Source organism: Sitophilus oryzae, unplaced genomic scaffold (genome assembly GCF_002938485.1).
Source record: "Sitophilus oryzae breed Bouriz unplaced genomic scaffold, Soryzae_2.0 scaffold_1193_pilon_pilon, whole genome shotgun sequence".
NCBI classification, from domain to species: domain Eukaryota; kingdom Metazoa; phylum Arthropoda; class Insecta; order Coleoptera; family Curculionidae; genus Sitophilus; species Sitophilus oryzae.
The window spans coordinates 512,760-530,202 of record NW_022145830.1 but is presented as its reverse complement, the minus strand read 5'-3'; the positions used below and the strand labels follow the sequence as shown (position 1 = coordinate 530,202).

At 33.1% G+C, this 17,443-nt stretch overlaps 1 protein-coding gene across 1 annotated transcript in view; it reads left to right on the top strand.

Moving 5' to 3' along the window:
• Positions 1–2,018: 2,018 nt before the first annotated feature.
• The window catches only part of LOC115891745 (dual oxidase), a gene marked incomplete at its 5' end in the record, with an annotated part of 34,974 nt that continues 19,549 nt past the window's right edge, over positions 2,019–17,443 (top strand). Inside the window, 9 exon segments of the mRNA XM_030912292.1 lie at positions 2,019–2,200; positions 5,288–5,455; positions 5,596–5,800; positions 5,861–6,027; positions 8,978–9,214; positions 14,251–14,442; positions 14,944–15,197; positions 16,342–16,543; positions 16,623–16,883. Coding sequence (XP_030768152.1) covers positions 2,019–2,200; positions 5,288–5,455; positions 5,596–5,800; positions 5,861–6,027; positions 8,978–9,214; positions 14,251–14,442; positions 14,944–15,197; positions 16,342–16,543; positions 16,623–16,883 — 1,868 coding nt within the window.

Here is a 17,443-nt window from a genome sequence, read left to right as displayed (position 1 = left end):
TATTACATGACATTCGAACAATTTAATTTTTGAAATAGATAGCTACATGTTTTCTCTTTATAACACAGTGGCTGTGGTAATCACTAAATTTGACGTTTAGGCTATACACATATTTTTGACAGACAGTTTTTTTCGCTCAAAAATGTTAAATATTTGTTTTCTCAAAAACGATTAATGTTAGATATAGAGTGTTTAATGTCAAAATTCATAATATTTTACAAAGAATTTAAGTGTGTACTAAAAAATGGCGACACCCATTTAAAATAAGAAAGTTGCTGTTAATTTTCGGTATTTCCGGAAATGCCGCCATATTGAAAATATTTTTAATCGATAGATCTCATTCTATGTTGTGCAAAAAATCTCCGAGCTAGATGTTGTAGTTCTCTAGAAACGTCTAATGCACGCTCAGTCTGGGACACCCTGTATATCTAGTTCTGGACATAGGACCCACCACCACCAGATCACAGTTTAAGGAAATTCCTTAAACCCTGACCAGATTGTCTTTAGTACCTACCGTATGATCGAAAAAAAACGCCGTCAGCGATGGCTATGCAATGAAGATTCTTCTTCTTTACGTGCCGTCTCTTTCGTGGAGGTTGGCGATCACATTGGCAAAATCTTCACGATTCTCGGCTTTCCTCCGCAATTCCTATCCGCAATGAAGATATCTGTCATTTTATTTGTAAGATGGAAAATGTCATCGATGTTCATTTTCAAGCCAACTGGGCGCCGTTTTGTTCGATCTTACGGTATTACTTATTATACTTAAGTTTAGCAGTTTTTGAAATATTTTCAACTTTATAACAGAAATGCATTATAGTCTAAGAGCTGGCTACATAAAAAAACCTTATCATCGTTACATGGCTAATTTTTTGTGTGAAGTATCCTTTTGTGTAGCCATTATGAATAGTCATGTCTGCCAGCGCGATCCCGGAGCTTAAAGCGGGGGTGAAAAGATACATGAGTTATAAGTGCGAAAATACCTTTTATTTATTATTAAGAAACGTGGAAAATTGTTGGACATTTTTCCAGTCGCTAAAATGCCGACAGGCAACGCGAAAGAGGCATGGAATTTTAAAAATTATTAAAAAATGAAATTTGAAGATTGAAATAAATTATGGCATATTTGCATGCCGATTGGTGAAATGTCATATTTATTTATTTTAAAAGCCGTATGCAAAAGGGCAGACAAAAAGATCGTGGCTCAATCAGCTGCAGACAGTTATCAAAAGCGCGAATTACTCTAGCGCTTTCAGGGAACGCTCGCCGCCTCATCCATTTAAGTATAGATAAATCATATAATATACGATTATATTATAAATATATTTTTTTATTATTTCAATAACGATTTTTTTTGTCTGCCCTTTTGTATACGGCTTTTTAAATTAATTAACAATAAACATGACATTTCATCAACCGACATGCATGTATGCGATGATTTTCTTTTGTCAAAATTCTATGCCTCTTTCGTGTTGTCTGCCGGCATTTCAGCCACGAGAAAAATATCTGTCAACAATTTTACACGTTTCCTAATAATAAATAAAAGCTATTTGGCAATTATAACTCGTGTACCTTATAATATTTTTCGTGTCAAAATTTCACCCTTTCGATTGGCCTCGCCCGCTTAAAGCCCCGGGATCGCGCTGGCAGACATGACTATTTCACAATGGCTACACAAAAGGATACTTCACACAAAAAATTAGCCATGTAACGATGATAAGGTTTTTTATGTAGCCAGCTCTCTCGGTTTATTAGCAGAGCGAGAAATAATATTTCAATATTTTTCAGCATCGATGCGTATTTTTGTAACTAAACTGTAAATAAAAAGTCAGTTTTTGTAAATACCCCTGCGTTGAAAACCCAGACTTTTTCAAGAAATGAACCCGCCACAAATCTATAGACATATACACATTATTTGCAATCCTTGTGTAATCTTAGTTTACTTAGATTAACTATTTTAGATCTTAAATTATTGATTTAAATGAGAATATTTCGCTGAATGCATGTTTTATTTTCAGATAGCCATCTCATACGGAGAGCTCCGCCTTCATACGCCGATGGAGTGTATATGCTCTCAGGGCAAAATCGTCCCAGTCCACGAAAACTCAGCAGGTTGTTTATGAAAGGAATTGATGGACTGGCCTCCATGAACAACAGAACAGCCTTGTTGGCTTTTTTCGGCCAGCTAGTTACCTCTGAGGTGAGTATCATCGCAATTTTTCAGTATGCAATACAGTGGAATCTCAAAATTCAAAAATATTCTGCTTCAAACTTTAGCGTTAGACCTTCCTATTTCTTCAAGTTTAGTTACACAATTCTATAATGACCACAGACGGAACATTTTTCAGTCAAGTCAGAGGCGTTAATGTTTTCTTTAGAAAAATATTCCAGTGATAAACCATATCCACGTTACTGGTGAATCTGTCGACACTTTTTTAGCATTAAAGTATGTAGCACTTATAGTAATTATTTTCTTCAATTTTCCTTTCTAAGGGTGCGTTTATGTTGGAGCGGCGATAAACGATAAGAGCTGCGATAGTAGCCATAGTAGCGAAGCAAAGAATATTATTATATTAATTTATATGTAGGTGTCTATATTGGAGCAACGCGTCGAAACATGCTTGGCAGTTGAGCGACGATAAGAGCAGCGCTAATTCACTGCTTTTATCGTTTATCGCAGCTCCAACATAAACGTACCCTAAATCACTGAAAGCACATAGAAAAGAATTATAACAAATCGAAAAAAAAATGAAAACTTTAACTTTCTTCTTAACAAAACTACGTAACAAAGCAGAATCGGTATTGAATTGATATGAAAAATAAATCTTATTATTACGCAACGAATCCCCACCATGAGAGATGACACATGTTTATTGAAATACCCTGTATATTTATGAATTCTTCCAAATGTTAAAAAAATGTAAGAATTGCATACATGCAGGGGGATAGATTACACTGAATCTTTGAACGAGCACATGCTACACTAGCACAAGTCTCGGAATCGAAAATTGAAACTTTCTTTTACTTCTTCAAGTCTATAGAAACTTGCGCAAAAATTTTCCAATCCACGTTCTAAGCCACGCAAGTATATAGTGCATGGTTCGCATAAAGCCAAAAATAGAAACATAGATATCTATTGCAATAACTATATTTAACTTGCGATAGGTCGTGTAACTCTTCAAAAAAATTCCACGACACCTTCGGAGCATTTGACCTCCATAATTTTTCATTTGTTCTTTTAATTTAATATGCATTTAGTATTATCTGTTGTTTGATTTTGTAAATTTATCACCTTGAAGAATTTTTAGAAGACTCTCTTTTATACAAGTTTTTAAACTGGAGGTCACTTCCTAGTCGATGAGTTTGATGAGTGAGGTTATTGTAATTATATCTCACTCGTTAATAAGGCCGAATCCATTTAATAATGCGTTTATATGAATGTCATAAACAATAAAAATATTAAATGGATTTTTTTAAACTTCTATTGCTTTATTTTTATTTACTCGCACATCCTTTTATGTTTATTATTATATAATATTTTGATATTAGTCAGGCAATTTTTTGCGCAGTTCATGCTTGGTGCTGACTTTGGATGGTCATTTCAAGATGTACTTAATGTATGCCATTCCGCGACACCATGGTCTCGTTTTTTTGAAGGCCTTTATTTGCCTACTAGCGTGTACTCGCGACTTCGTTTGCGTAGAATTAATAATTTGTAATGGTGATGATAAAGCAAAGCAAGAATTTCCATTAGCATACAAACTTTTCTCACATTTATGTCAGCATGAGAAAAAACAATATGACGATGTTATTATATAACTTGGTAATATTTGAGGGGTAGTTTCATCTCGTTGGAATTTGACTTTCGAAAAATTCGTTTGCCAAAAATAAGCTTTTAACGTCAAGCAGTTTAAGCAGAATCGTGGTTAATCAATTACCCAACTTTTGGATGACCCTCTATGATTTTTTAAAAAATTTCAAAATATGAAAAAAAAATAAATTATGCGTGTCCAAGCGTTTTCCCGAAAGACTAACCGTTTTTTAAATAACAAATATTGTAATATTTGAGGGGCGTTTTCACCCTATTGGAATTTGAGATTCGAGAAACCCCTCCTTACCGAACCTCTACACCCCACTGTCAATTCGTTTGCCAAAAATCAGCTTTAAACGTCAAGGAGTTTAAGCAGAATCGTGATTACTCAATGGTCATATTTAAGAGTTTTTCCGAAAAACTCACCGGTTTTTAAATAAAAAATATTCTAATATTTGAGGGGTGGTTTCACCCCCTTAGAATTCGAGTTTCGAAAAAAAAGTCGACACATTTGATTTCTCCAGCAGGTCGTCATTTCCCGGTATTATAAAGTTTTCAAGTTTTGGCGCGTTTAAATTTTGAGATACCACTGTATTATACCGGGTGCGTCTGAAAAGTGACTCACCCCTATAACTTTTTTATTTTTTCAGATAAAAAACGAGATTTGGTATATGAGTTAAATTAGGATTGAGTACCTAACGTATTCAATTCTTTCGGCCACTTCGTGTTTAACCAGAAACGACTACAATTTTTGACTTTTAAATGTCATCATCGGTATTTTTTTACTTTAATCGATAGAAAATGATACTCTGAATAGAATGACATGCCATATATCAACTTTTGACATTTTTGTTTAAAACAAAATTCTATTTTAAATTTCAATCTAGAGTTGATTGTGTTAAAAACACTAATTTTTAATCTAGGAACCTCGGAAAAATAGATTTGATCGTCTAATATTTTTAATGTCTTGGCCTGGCCGGTTAAAAGATGCCCAAAACGTATTTTGTATTATATCTCATTTTTTTTAAACGGAACGAGTGTGGCTCATTAGTATATTTGGAAAAAGTATTTTTTACGAATAATTTAGTACCACGCACTTAGTATTTCGAGTCAAATTGTCGTTATGAATAATAGCATGTTGCAATTTGAAATAAACCATATTCGAAAATGTCAAAAGTTGACATCTGATATGTCATTCTATTCAGAGTGTCATTTTCTATCAAATAAAGTAATGAAGTACCGAGGGTGTAATTTAAAAATCAAAAGTTGTAGTCATTTCCGGTGAAACAGGAAGTGACCGAAAACAATTGAATACGTCAATATCTATCCTAATTTACGTCATATAATAACATATCAAATCTCGATTTTTTATCTGGAAAAGTATAAAAGTTATAGGGGGTTTTGAGTTGCACCCAGTATAGGTGTTAATATTATTTTAGTTACTTACGTTGATTTTTATTAAAACTTGTCCTTTAGGTTGTTATGGCTAGTGAGAGTGGATGTCCTATCGAAATGCATCACATAGAAATCGAAAAGTGCGACGAAATGTACGATAAAGAATGCAAAGGAAACAAGTACATACCATTCCACAGGGCCAGCTATGACAGGAAAACAGGCCAGAGTCCTAACAATCCCAGAGAACAGGTAAATACATTAATTATCTCAACAGAGTGATTCACTACCCCGAAAGAATCGTAACTTATTTTTTAACATCCAATACGAAGCTTTTTGGGGACAGTGGATCACTCTGTATAATAAAATTATTGATTATTTTTTTTATTTAGTTAAATCAAGCAACGAGCTGGATAGACGGTAGCTTCATTTACAGTACCAGCGAGCCATGGGTCAGCGCTATGCGATCGTTCCACAACGGTACCTTTTTAACCGACAGATCTGGAAAAATGCCGGTCAGAAACTATAAAAAGGTTCCTCTGTTCAATAACCCCGTACCTCACATGATGAAAATGCTCAGTACCGAAAGACTATTCTGTAAATATTCTTTCAAAGCTTCTCTTTCAATAAATATATGTAGTAATGTTTATTTTTTAGTACTGGGAGATCCAAGGACTAATCAGAATCCAGCGCTTTTGACTCTGGGTGTTCTGTTCTTTCGGTGGCACAATGTTGTAGCTTCGCGTATTCAAAAGACAAATCCAGGTTGGTCTGATGAGGATGTGTTCCAGAAGGCTCGCCGTGTCGTCGTGGCCACTCTGCAAGTATACTTTCAAAGACTTTCTTTTTATTTTGACTATTTGAAACGTTATTATTGCAAGAAATAAGAAACTATACAAAAATTTTCTTACTTTTTATTTTATTTATATATATCAGAAGAAGGTTTTCCTGCAAGGATATTTTATATTACGTAGAAAAAACTAACAACCAATGACTAAATAATATAAGGATATGTAACGCCCATATACGGGCTGCAGCAGAATATGTGACCTTAGACGCCATTCGTTTGATGGCAAACAATGAGTCATCATCTGGTCACCAGCGACAATTTTAGCCCTCTTTAATAGTTTGTGTGTAGTGAACTTTGTATAAACTTTATTACAATGGTGATTAGTTGTTCAGCTTTCAAGTGTAAAAGCAGCAGCCATAAGAAAGAGCCAGGAGTTACGTTTCATAGGTAAATAAACAGTCCGCTCCACCTTTTTAGCGTTTTCTTAGTTTTCTTATTGAATTCGATAATTATTTTCTGATATTATATGTACTTGATGTGTGCTATATATACGTCGATACTAGTTTTGTACCTTTTGTTAACATTTTAATACGTTTTTTCGTAATTAATTGGTATGATACCATCGTATACACCATAGGCGTAGTCAAAACATTTATCAAAAAATATAATATCTCAACAAACAGCTAGGTTAAGAAAAATATGTGCCACGGCACTGTTTGGTGACATCGGCACAATTTGCTCCCGGGTGTTATTTGTCTTTGGATTCTTTAGTCATTGCTAACAATATAATATAGCCATTATTTCGTGATAAAATATAAAAAATTGTGGAGGGTATTATATTATACGATTTGAAGTTGAACTTTAACCTTCAATAACTTTCAAGCAAATCGATTAAATGAAAATTCATATCAGACCTTTTTTGAAAACCGTTCAATTTACTACAAGAATATATCTTGATTTTTACAAAAAATCTAAAGTTACTTATTGGGGAACAGAATGGCAACACTGCCTACATTCCAAATGAGCACTAAGCTAAGCTGCCGACTCGTCCCGTCGCGCGTCGCATCGTCTCTTGACGAGCGGGCCGAGGTTGCCATATTTCAACCATAAAGCTCTTGCCGCGAGTAATAAACAAATTAACAACCTGTATATGAATTGGATTGATAATTTAATATTATTGGTAAAATAATAAAATTAATCCATTTACGGCAGTGTCATAAAGTTGAAAAACAAATGAAAGAACTGTAAAATTCTTTTTTTTCTTTTTCTGTTTTCTTTCGCCGGTAGTGCCAGTATGGTGCCAGTTACGATTCTTGTTTTTTGAAACGTAAATTGTGCATGTGGTTCGTTCAAATGAACGAATCGTAGGAGTCGATTCAATATGATCATCAAATAACTGTACCAATTAAAAAAGTATGTAATCTGGTTCACCCTTTGAATAAGAAGACTAAGGAAGGAGCATATCAAAAATCTTAGGTACACCGCGATGGGCCTCAAATATGGCCGACTTAAATTCCGGTTTATCAGTGCCGTTCTAATTTTATTTAAAAAATGTAAAACTATGATGTAGGGTAGACGTGGGATAGACTCAATAATTTGTTATTTTATTTTACGTTGTGAATAACTGTTGGATAGTTATTAAAATTGTTATAAAAATATATAATTCTAATAAAAATAGATAAGTTATAATAAGTATTTATTAACACAAACATCCGATACGCTACTGAAGCAGGTAAGTCAAATTAACGTATCAAAATTCTTTGACATCTGATCTTTGACAAGTAGTAAATAAAAGCTAAAATTCAAAAAAAATATATAATTTAGTTAATTTAAGTGAATTTCATAAATGATCGGTTTACTACACGTATGTATATTATATAGTCACTTACTAACGAAAAGTTGTTCCATTATTTCACTCAATTTTGCCGAGATCTACCGCACGCTACACAACCAACTAGTTTAGAGTCTTTTTCGATAAATCGCGATAGTGTCACTGTTAATTTAAGTTCTGCCACAATTTCCATCTAGATTTGCTACCTTTATACAACTATCAGTAGTAGAATAAATAATAAATAACATAAAATAAGCTCCGTAAAGACTGACAAATCCACAAAATTTCAAATCAAATTCAAATGTGTCAAATGAATCGTCAAACAGAACTGTCAAAAATCCCCACCCTAGAGAGCTTTTTCCGCCCACTATGCATGAATACATGGATAGCATTATGCTCCTTCCTTAGTCTTGTTATTCAAAGAGCCAGACAGATAGTCAGATATCCGATATGGATAAATAGATGTGTGACGTAAATCAGGTAAGAACAGTTAAAATACGCTAATGAACTAGAATAAACAGGTTTAAACAGGAAACAACCGCGTCAAAACAGAAATAAACCGGTTTGAACAAAAAATTAACAGGTCTGTTTTAACAGTTGAAAATCGGTTCAAAGCAGTTCAAAAGCGGTTCAATGCGGTTCAAACCTGTTTATTCTCCTTCATTCACGTATTTTAACTGTTCTTACCTGATTTGCGTCACATTTCTATTTATCCATATCGGATATCTGGCTTAGGGTTCCCAACTTGAGCATCGGCGATTCCGGGACAATTATTTTTAAGCTTTTAAATAATTGAAACAAAACATTAAATATTAGAAATTAAAATATATTATATTGTGTGTAGTAGTAGTGTGTAGTACACATTTTTTCCCGGCCAAGGCAAAACTTTCGCCGGGACAAACTTTCTGATTCCTGGTTAATCCCGGCCAAAACGGGACGGTTGGGAACCCTAATCTGGCTGTCTGTGTGGCTCAAGTGCCGCAATGACTACTAAAGCTCAAACTACACCAGAATTTTTTTTCATCGTCAGGACGTCAGGAACGATATTTTCACGGTAACTAAGAAAAAAAAATTATTTCTTTTTGGTGCACCCTAATACACTGTAATTGTTTTTAATGCAAATAGCCTCAATTTTCATCCTCTTCTATTGCAGAACATCATTCTCTACGAATACCTGCCAGCGTTTTTAGGAGAATCTTTACCAAATTACGAAGGTTACCAACAGAACGTCCATCCTGGAATAACTCACGTATTCCAAAGTGCAGCTTTTAGGTTTGGACACTCCCTCATTCCTCCGGGACTTTATAGAAGAGATGCCAAATGTAACTTTAAAAAAACTCCGATGGGGCATTTGGCATTGAGATTGTGCGCTACATGGTGGGATTCTAACGTAAGTTTACCCAATAAATATAATCAAAATTTGTGTTATAACGCCACTTCTCGATTATTTTATACTTTCGTGTACCGATCTGGTCATCGAAACTACGACGCATGCGACATGCCAATACGCATACTACAGAGATAAATATAAATAACTATTTTAAAAACTTTCATGTATACTAACGAAATGAAAATAATATATTTAAGCTAAATATACTATATGTATATATAGCTGTAGTAAAATTAGTAACTAATTGTGAAAAATAAAATTCAAACCCTAGATACAACATTTTTTTAAAAGCCTAATTGTGCGGTTATGTTAACTTTTATATCTTTTTTATACATTTGCTTTTACATTAAGCTGCCTACATTACTGTTTGACACGTTAAAATCCAGACCACACAGTTTATTCGATAACAAGATCGGTATAAAACTATAACTTTTTACGTATGATATTGACATATACCGTGCTGGCAACTGTTACTCTTGGGTCGGTATTTACATGCGTGGAAGTAAATCACATAGGGATTTTATTAAGTCGGAGTGAGAGAAATGCGACGGAGTGCTGTTGCGGCGTTGCCGGTACACCCTTCCGTATCAAGTAAAGTAAAATCACGATCGCAAACCGCTTATTTTTAAAAGACTTTTTTTCGAAAAGATAACTAGATAAAATCATTAGAAATGTTCCTGAGCATCTGAAATGGTAATTTTTTTATTGGTAAAGATTTTCACTTACTGTCTACGAAGAAAATACAGCAGAAATATTAAGAAAGTTTTTGAAAAAACTACAATCAATTATTTCTAGTAGATTTCGAGATATCGATTTTTGAATTCAGAGTTCTAATAGCTCGATCAGTCGAAAACCAACTCAATTCCATTTATTTTTACCAAAAATGCAAGTGTTTCTAGCTTGCACTTAAAAAAAATCAAGCTATAGGGAAAATTACAACGACACGTTAATAAATAAACAAATTAAGTATCACGAGACGTAATTAAATCGTGAAGCTGAACGCATGATGTAGACCTTTCCCTAGAACTTTAAGTATCTACTGACAGAGGTGCTAATTGGGTCGACTGGTCAACTGCGACAAATCTGCTATATTCCCTTCCACGTCTCTTAAGGTACCCATTCACGTTCAGTTGTCCGGCAGTTCCAGGACTGTCCGTCCTTGCCGGTCGGCAATAGACATAACTCGATACACTCATACAGTTAAATACTTGGTGGTTGACCTTCAGTTCGTGGCCGGATACGATATTTTCTGGACGTTTATACCTATTTCAGTACACACATTCAGTTTACGATCGACTTTGTCACAAGAAGAGTGTGCTGCTGCCCTTGTGATAATAACAACCGAGAACAAGAAAAGAAAAAGAAAGAAAATTTGGGTGAAAGAATGATTGCAAAAACGTAGTACTTTGTCGCACATGGAACTTATAAAATAACTTCGAAATATTCAAGTGCAAATGACTCAATGAAAAAATTAATTAAGAATGAACGACGAGTGTTTTCAGTTTTTACTAAATTTAATTAAACCGCCTATCACAAAAAGGATACGGTAATGGTCGCCACTGGTCGCCGTATTCAGTCGCATTGTCTGATGACGTGCCACTTCTTTTTGACTCCTTTTTTTAATTCTTTTCGGAACGCACTTCTTATGTTGTTTATTTTATTCTTGACGACATCAATAGTGGGCTCGCTATCTACTGTTTTAAATAGCAGTAATAACTCCTCGTATGCTTTATTTCTAAGAGACCTATTGGCATATGCAGGGCTCTTTACTTGCCATAAACATTTATGTTTACGGTAAATTTCAATGAAGTCTTTTTTGAAAGATGGTTGATTGGCTATATTCTTGATTATCTGAACTCAACGGAGAATAAAATTTTTAGCCAAACTAAAATTGTGCCGGCAGTCCACTATCGTCCGGCGAACCACTAAACACGCTGGGTTTTTATCAACAAACGGAAAACGGCAGGTTAGTGCCTGTGATCTACCTGCACGTGTGTACTGAAAAAATCGGCCAGTTCGGCGATAATCGGCCGGCCAACTGAACGTGAATGGGTACCTTTAGCAATGTGCACAGTTTCTCGGTTTATTTCATACGTTGGCAACGTGTTTACTGTTCTCTCTTTGTTCAGTACATTATAAACGCATTGTACTCTTCTTACATACGGAAATCTCGACCCAGGACTAACTTTTGCCAGCCCTTAGTAGAGATATTCCTCATCATTATGTCATAGGGTAACGTTCATAGTTCGCATCGTTATTAATCATGGTCATACAAAATGAAATTAACAATAATCCAAAATATTTTTATAGGCACATTTCACTAAGATCATGAGTAGATTTAGATGATGTTAAACTTAGAAACATACTTTTTTCCTATTTTCAACAGTTGTTGCTTTCAATAAATAACAGTCACAGAAATAACAGTACGCTGACAGCAATGACTTATAATTGTTCCAAAAAATAACAGTCGCATGACAGTAACTGCTCCGATGTGACATCGGAACTGTTATGCTACGAACTTTATTATTAGGCTTGAAACAGTTCTTTACAAAATAACAGATATGAAAATACGAACCATGAAATTTTACAAGACTCTGGGATAAGTGAGTCGCTATTACTTTTTGTTTTCGAATAAAGCAAATAACAGTATATATTTTTTATAGAGTTGTAGACATATTGATTTTACCTTTTTACTTATTTTTCTACTTATTGTTACTGTTACCGGATTGTAGGATAAAAATTAAGTCAAGTCATAATAATCATAATGTAGTGAATATGAATATGTATCAAATGATGAAGGTGTCTGTACTGTTGTTTTAAAAATGTAAAATACACTTGCTTCTTATTGGCATTCGGATTTTTTTTATCAATAAATACTTGTTATTTTATGTTGTTATTTTTAAATAATACTAACTGTTGTTGTATTAGAAATAACTCTATTATGAGTTGCTTAAGAGCTATTAGATATTTATGACAACATTAAAGTAAATGAAGACTACACGGGAAAAACGGACAAAGTCCAAAAAAATGGAAATTGAGGTAACACTGCCATCTTATGCCCATCAAGTGTTCGTTCCAAAATAGGAATAACGTAACACAGTAATAATTATCTAATGCCCACTTGCACCGTTTGTATAAACTTTGTTTAAAGGCTAAACAGTGATTAACTATACATATTTTATAATAGTTAATCACAGTTTAGCCTTTAATCAAAGTTTATACAAACAGTGCAAGTGGGCATAAGTTCACTAAAATCAGCGATTAAAATATTAATACTGTGGAAAAGCGATCTAAGTTCACGTGAATTCACGGAAGACCGATCCAAGTCCATATTTCATGTTTCCAAACATATCAACGCATTCAAAACGAATAAAAATAGCTATATATTCAGCACCACAACAACTTTATGCTAACCTAATTCCTTTGCCCAAACTCAAGTATGAGCAGTTACAATCTTTGAAAAAATTCGTAGATTAATCTCTGCAAGACTACTACACAAATTTGCCTTGTGCGTCAAACAATGCTCATCTAAACGATGCAGATATGGTGAGTAATATCAATTAAACTATATTGCTTTTCTTTCTGCCTAAGAAAAGAAGTCTGATTATGTCTATTGTGTCACTAGTTTTAAATTCAAAGAAATTAAATTCTGGAAATGTTCTAGCGGAACCATAGATAACTGTCTAGTAGTGTAGTTTCATTTTATCAGAAACAAATCGCCATTCTTAAGTAAAAAATAATCTAATGCTAATAATATTAATAAAAAATAATAAATAAATAAAAAAATATTAAGAAAATATAATAACAATATTAATAATAAAAATGAGAATAAAAACATATTTTTCTCTTTATTCCACGAGTAATCCTCGGAGTAACCACATACAGAATTATTCCATATGGACTTGGATCACTTTTCCATTGAACCAAGCGAATACGAGTTTTATTTTATCTAACAAATTTGCTACGAATTATTTTTCTTTGTTTTGTCTGTTAATCAGTTAATGTCTATACATATAACTATTGCTAAAAACTTCTTACGATTCGCTACATTTTATTATTTCTTTTCCTTTAGTCTTTAAAGTTTCAAAATCATTTATTTCAAAAGTAAGAAAATGTGACTTAGATCGTTTTTCCCCTGTAGTTTTCAAATGTAATCGAAATCTGAAAGCAGTATGAATAAAAATAATGGTCTTATTTATTCAATTTCTTGTTGTTTAATGATAATATATAATATAATTGTCAAATAATATTAATAAAAAAATAATAAATAAATAAAAAAATATTAAGAAAATATAACAATATTAATAATAAAAATGAGAATAAAAACATATTTTTCTCTTTATTCCACGAGTAATCCTCGGAGTAACCACATACAGAATTATTCCATATGGACTTGGATCACTTTTCCATTGAACCAAGCGAATACGAGTTTTATTTTATCTAACAAATTTGCTACGAATTATTTTTATTTGTTTTGTCTGTTAATCAGTTAATGTATGTACATATAACTATTGATAAAAACTTCTTACGATTCGCTACATTTTATTATTTCTTTTCCTTTAGTCTTTAAAGTTTCAAAATCATTTATCTCAAAAGTAAGAAAATGTGACTTAGATCGGTTTTCCCCTGTAGTCTTCAAATGTAATCGAAATCTGAAAACAGTATGAATAAAAATAATGGTCTTATTTATTCAATTTCTTGTTGTTTAATGAATTTCAGATGACAATTCATTATGAAGAGTTTCCGTTGTATAATTGTAACAGTTGTTGTAAGCTGGACATACTGATTTTACCTTTATATGTTAATTTGACTACTTAATCTTTATTAAAATATACTCGATTTTTATGTCTTATGACTCTTATGTCTTATCATTTAAGATTAAAATTAATAAACTGTTGTTCATTAATTTTAACTTGTTTTAAGATAAAACTTTTAAATAATAGTAACACATCCAACTGTCATTTAACCATCACATTATTTTTCTCATGAAATTGAAATATATAATTTGATTTTGTTTAATAAAACCAATATTACAGGATGTTTTAACAAAGAACTCCATTGAGGAATTGCTGATGGGTATGACATCGCAACTGGGAGAGAGGGAAGATTCAGTACTTTGTTCTGACATAAGAGATAAGTTGTTTGGACCGATGGAATTTTCTAGAAGGGATTTGGGAGCGTTGAATATTATGAGAGGGCGAGATAACGGCTTGCCTGATTATAATACGGTAGGTTTATGATAGTCATAAGTTAGTTCTACCACAGTTTAAAGAATATAATACATGTCAAGGAAAATGTCAAGAAAAATGTAAAATTTTCAACAATTTTCAACAATCTTTGTTCGCAAAAAAAGACCACATGGCGTGTTTCTTAAGTCGAACTATACTACAATAAAATATTTGCACTTATTTCTGGAACACCCTGTATATTAACCTTCCATTTTTTTCCTACTTCGTTACTCCAAAATACGTCTTTAAGACAGCTACCTAATGGCTCTTTTGATTTATGTTATTCATTTTCTAATCTCCTTGTCATATTTACTTCACACCCAGGTACTTATAGTCACTACAGGCTTCTATTTCTTCATTTTCCATTTTTACGTTAGATAATTCTGCACCAATTGGAAGGCATTTTTGTGTATTTTTACATTAAGTCATTACATATTGTAAATTAATTGTACTATCTTAAAGAAGGGAAATGAGTCGAATTGAAAAATTATTTTTTTATAGGTTCGCGTACATTATGGCCTATCCAGAATCGTAAACTGGACCGACATCAATCCCAAACTCTTTCAAGAAAAGCCGGAATTGCTCCGAACGTTAGAAGCTGCTTATTCTAACAATCTCAACAATGTAGATGTCTATGTTGGCGGCATGTTGGAGAGTTTCGGACAACCTGGGGAACTGTTCCGAACCGTGATCAAGGAACAGTTTGCCAGATTAAGAGACTCTGACAGATTTTGGTTTGAAAACGAAGCAAGTGGGTAAGATATTTTAATACTAGGCGTATCGATAATTATGAATAGAAATGGGAAACTGTTATTTCTGAGTAACTGTTCGAGCTGTTACACTTATTATAAAATAACTGTTTACTCTGCATCCGTTTTTTCTGCTTTTGCCTTCACCGCACTAAATATTTCATATAATTGATTTAAATAGTTAATAATTGTGTTAAGTACAGTATTTTTAATAATCTGGAGTGTAAAAATTAACAAAGCTATATATTGTATTACCAATTTGTAATAGTTTATTTTCTTTGTTTGATTGAATAAAAAAAAACGTCACAATAGGCGCAGAAATTATATCTCTGCACCGATCTACGCTTCAAAAATTGAAAGGATTATATAAAATAACACCCAAAATTAGACATATATCTACATCAATATCTACTATCTATCTACTACCCAGTGAGCAAAGTTATGTCACATTTAGGAAACATTAGGGAATAGTTACGTACCTGCATTTTATTGCTTCATATCAGGCACAAGAAGGGCCTGGTAACGTAACAACGACGTCACCTAGAATACATTTCCCTTAAAGGAATAAAATGCTCACTGGGTATCTACACCAATTTCAAGCGAAGAGGGAACAAAATTTTTACAAAACCAAAAGACATTTGGCAAAATAAAGAGACTGTAGAATAGCTATCTGATATAATAACGCCAACAAAATATCTAGAATTTCCGGTATTAAGTATCCCCCATAAACAGATAATTATAAGGACCCTTTATATATTAGACCCTTTCTTATAAGAGCTGCTATTTCTTTACATCTTTAAAAAAACTGTTAATTTTTTTTAAAATATCAATAAAATTATAAAATACCCAATTGTTAAAAATTATAACCCGTGTTGTTCTCTAGAATTATTTTCTCCAATAATTTCACTACCTTACAGTAATTCCTTTACAACTATAACAGTTGTTAAACATTAACATGAAATAACAGTTACAAAATAACATATTGTTAAATAACTGACCTATCGATAGTTTTCTTTATTAATCATCTCAAATATTTAACGCTATACATCGATAACAGTTATTAAAAAGTATTAGAAAATAACAGTTATAAAATAACAGCTGGTTAAATATAGCCAATAACAACCCCCTCTAGTTAACTTGTATTTTTCAGTATTTTCACACAGTCCGAAATCAAAGAATTGCGAAAAATTACTATGTGGGACGTGATAGTGAACAGCACCAACGTCGCCCCTTCTGCTATCCAGAAAAACGTATTTTTCTGGAAGGATGGCGATCCATGTCCTCAACCTATGCAACTCAATGTTTCTGCTATGGAACCTTGCAAAATGATGATCGGGCATGATTACTTCGAGGTATCGTCGTAAAGATCTATTTTTATAAGTTCAAAATTAATATATATCTGTAAATATTTGATCATACTGTATATTTTAGGGTAACGAACTGGTGTACATCTACGCTTGTGTTTTTCTCGGTTTTGTTCCTATTTTATGCGCCGGAGCGGGGTACGGCGTTGTCAAACTTCAAAACCGACGCCGGCGAAGACTGAAAGTAAAACAGGAAGAACTGAAAGCTAAACACTGCAAGTTACCAGTTGATACGATGGTGGTGCACGAGTGGCTCCACGCCAACCACAAAAGAATAGTAAAAGTCAAGTTTGGTCCAGAGGCTGTGATTAATATTATTGGCCGAAAGGTACACCCTATACTTATTTTTGTTGTGTACTGTGCTGTTATTTATAAGTTATTTATAGGTGTTTAAAATACCGTTACGTGTTTTAAACCTGTCTTATCACCTCAATCTAATATTGTCTGGAAAAAAACAGTATACTGTGATAACAACTCATAAAAATCATAGTACTTAATCACTTCTTCATAATTCTGCGCTATAACTCCCAGGAGTACCATTAAATTCTCTAAAATTCGAAAAAAAGCTTTGCCGCAAACCAGCGGCGTGCGGTGACAATTATAGGCGGGGAAGCGAATCGGTAAAAAACCCTATTTCGAGACAAAAACTTTTGAAACTTTGAAAATTCCGAGGCCAATTCCATTGTTCGATTAAAATTCTATCGAAAATTGTTAAACAAACAAAAACACATAAAGTTATAATAGTTAAAATACGATATTATTAATACGATTTTTTTTGACCCGTTCATTATGCAGTTTGCTACTAATTTTTAATTGATTATCCAAACTATGTTCAATTCGAATTGTTCCAAAAGTTTTTTCTTTTATAGTAGCAGTTAAATGTCCTTT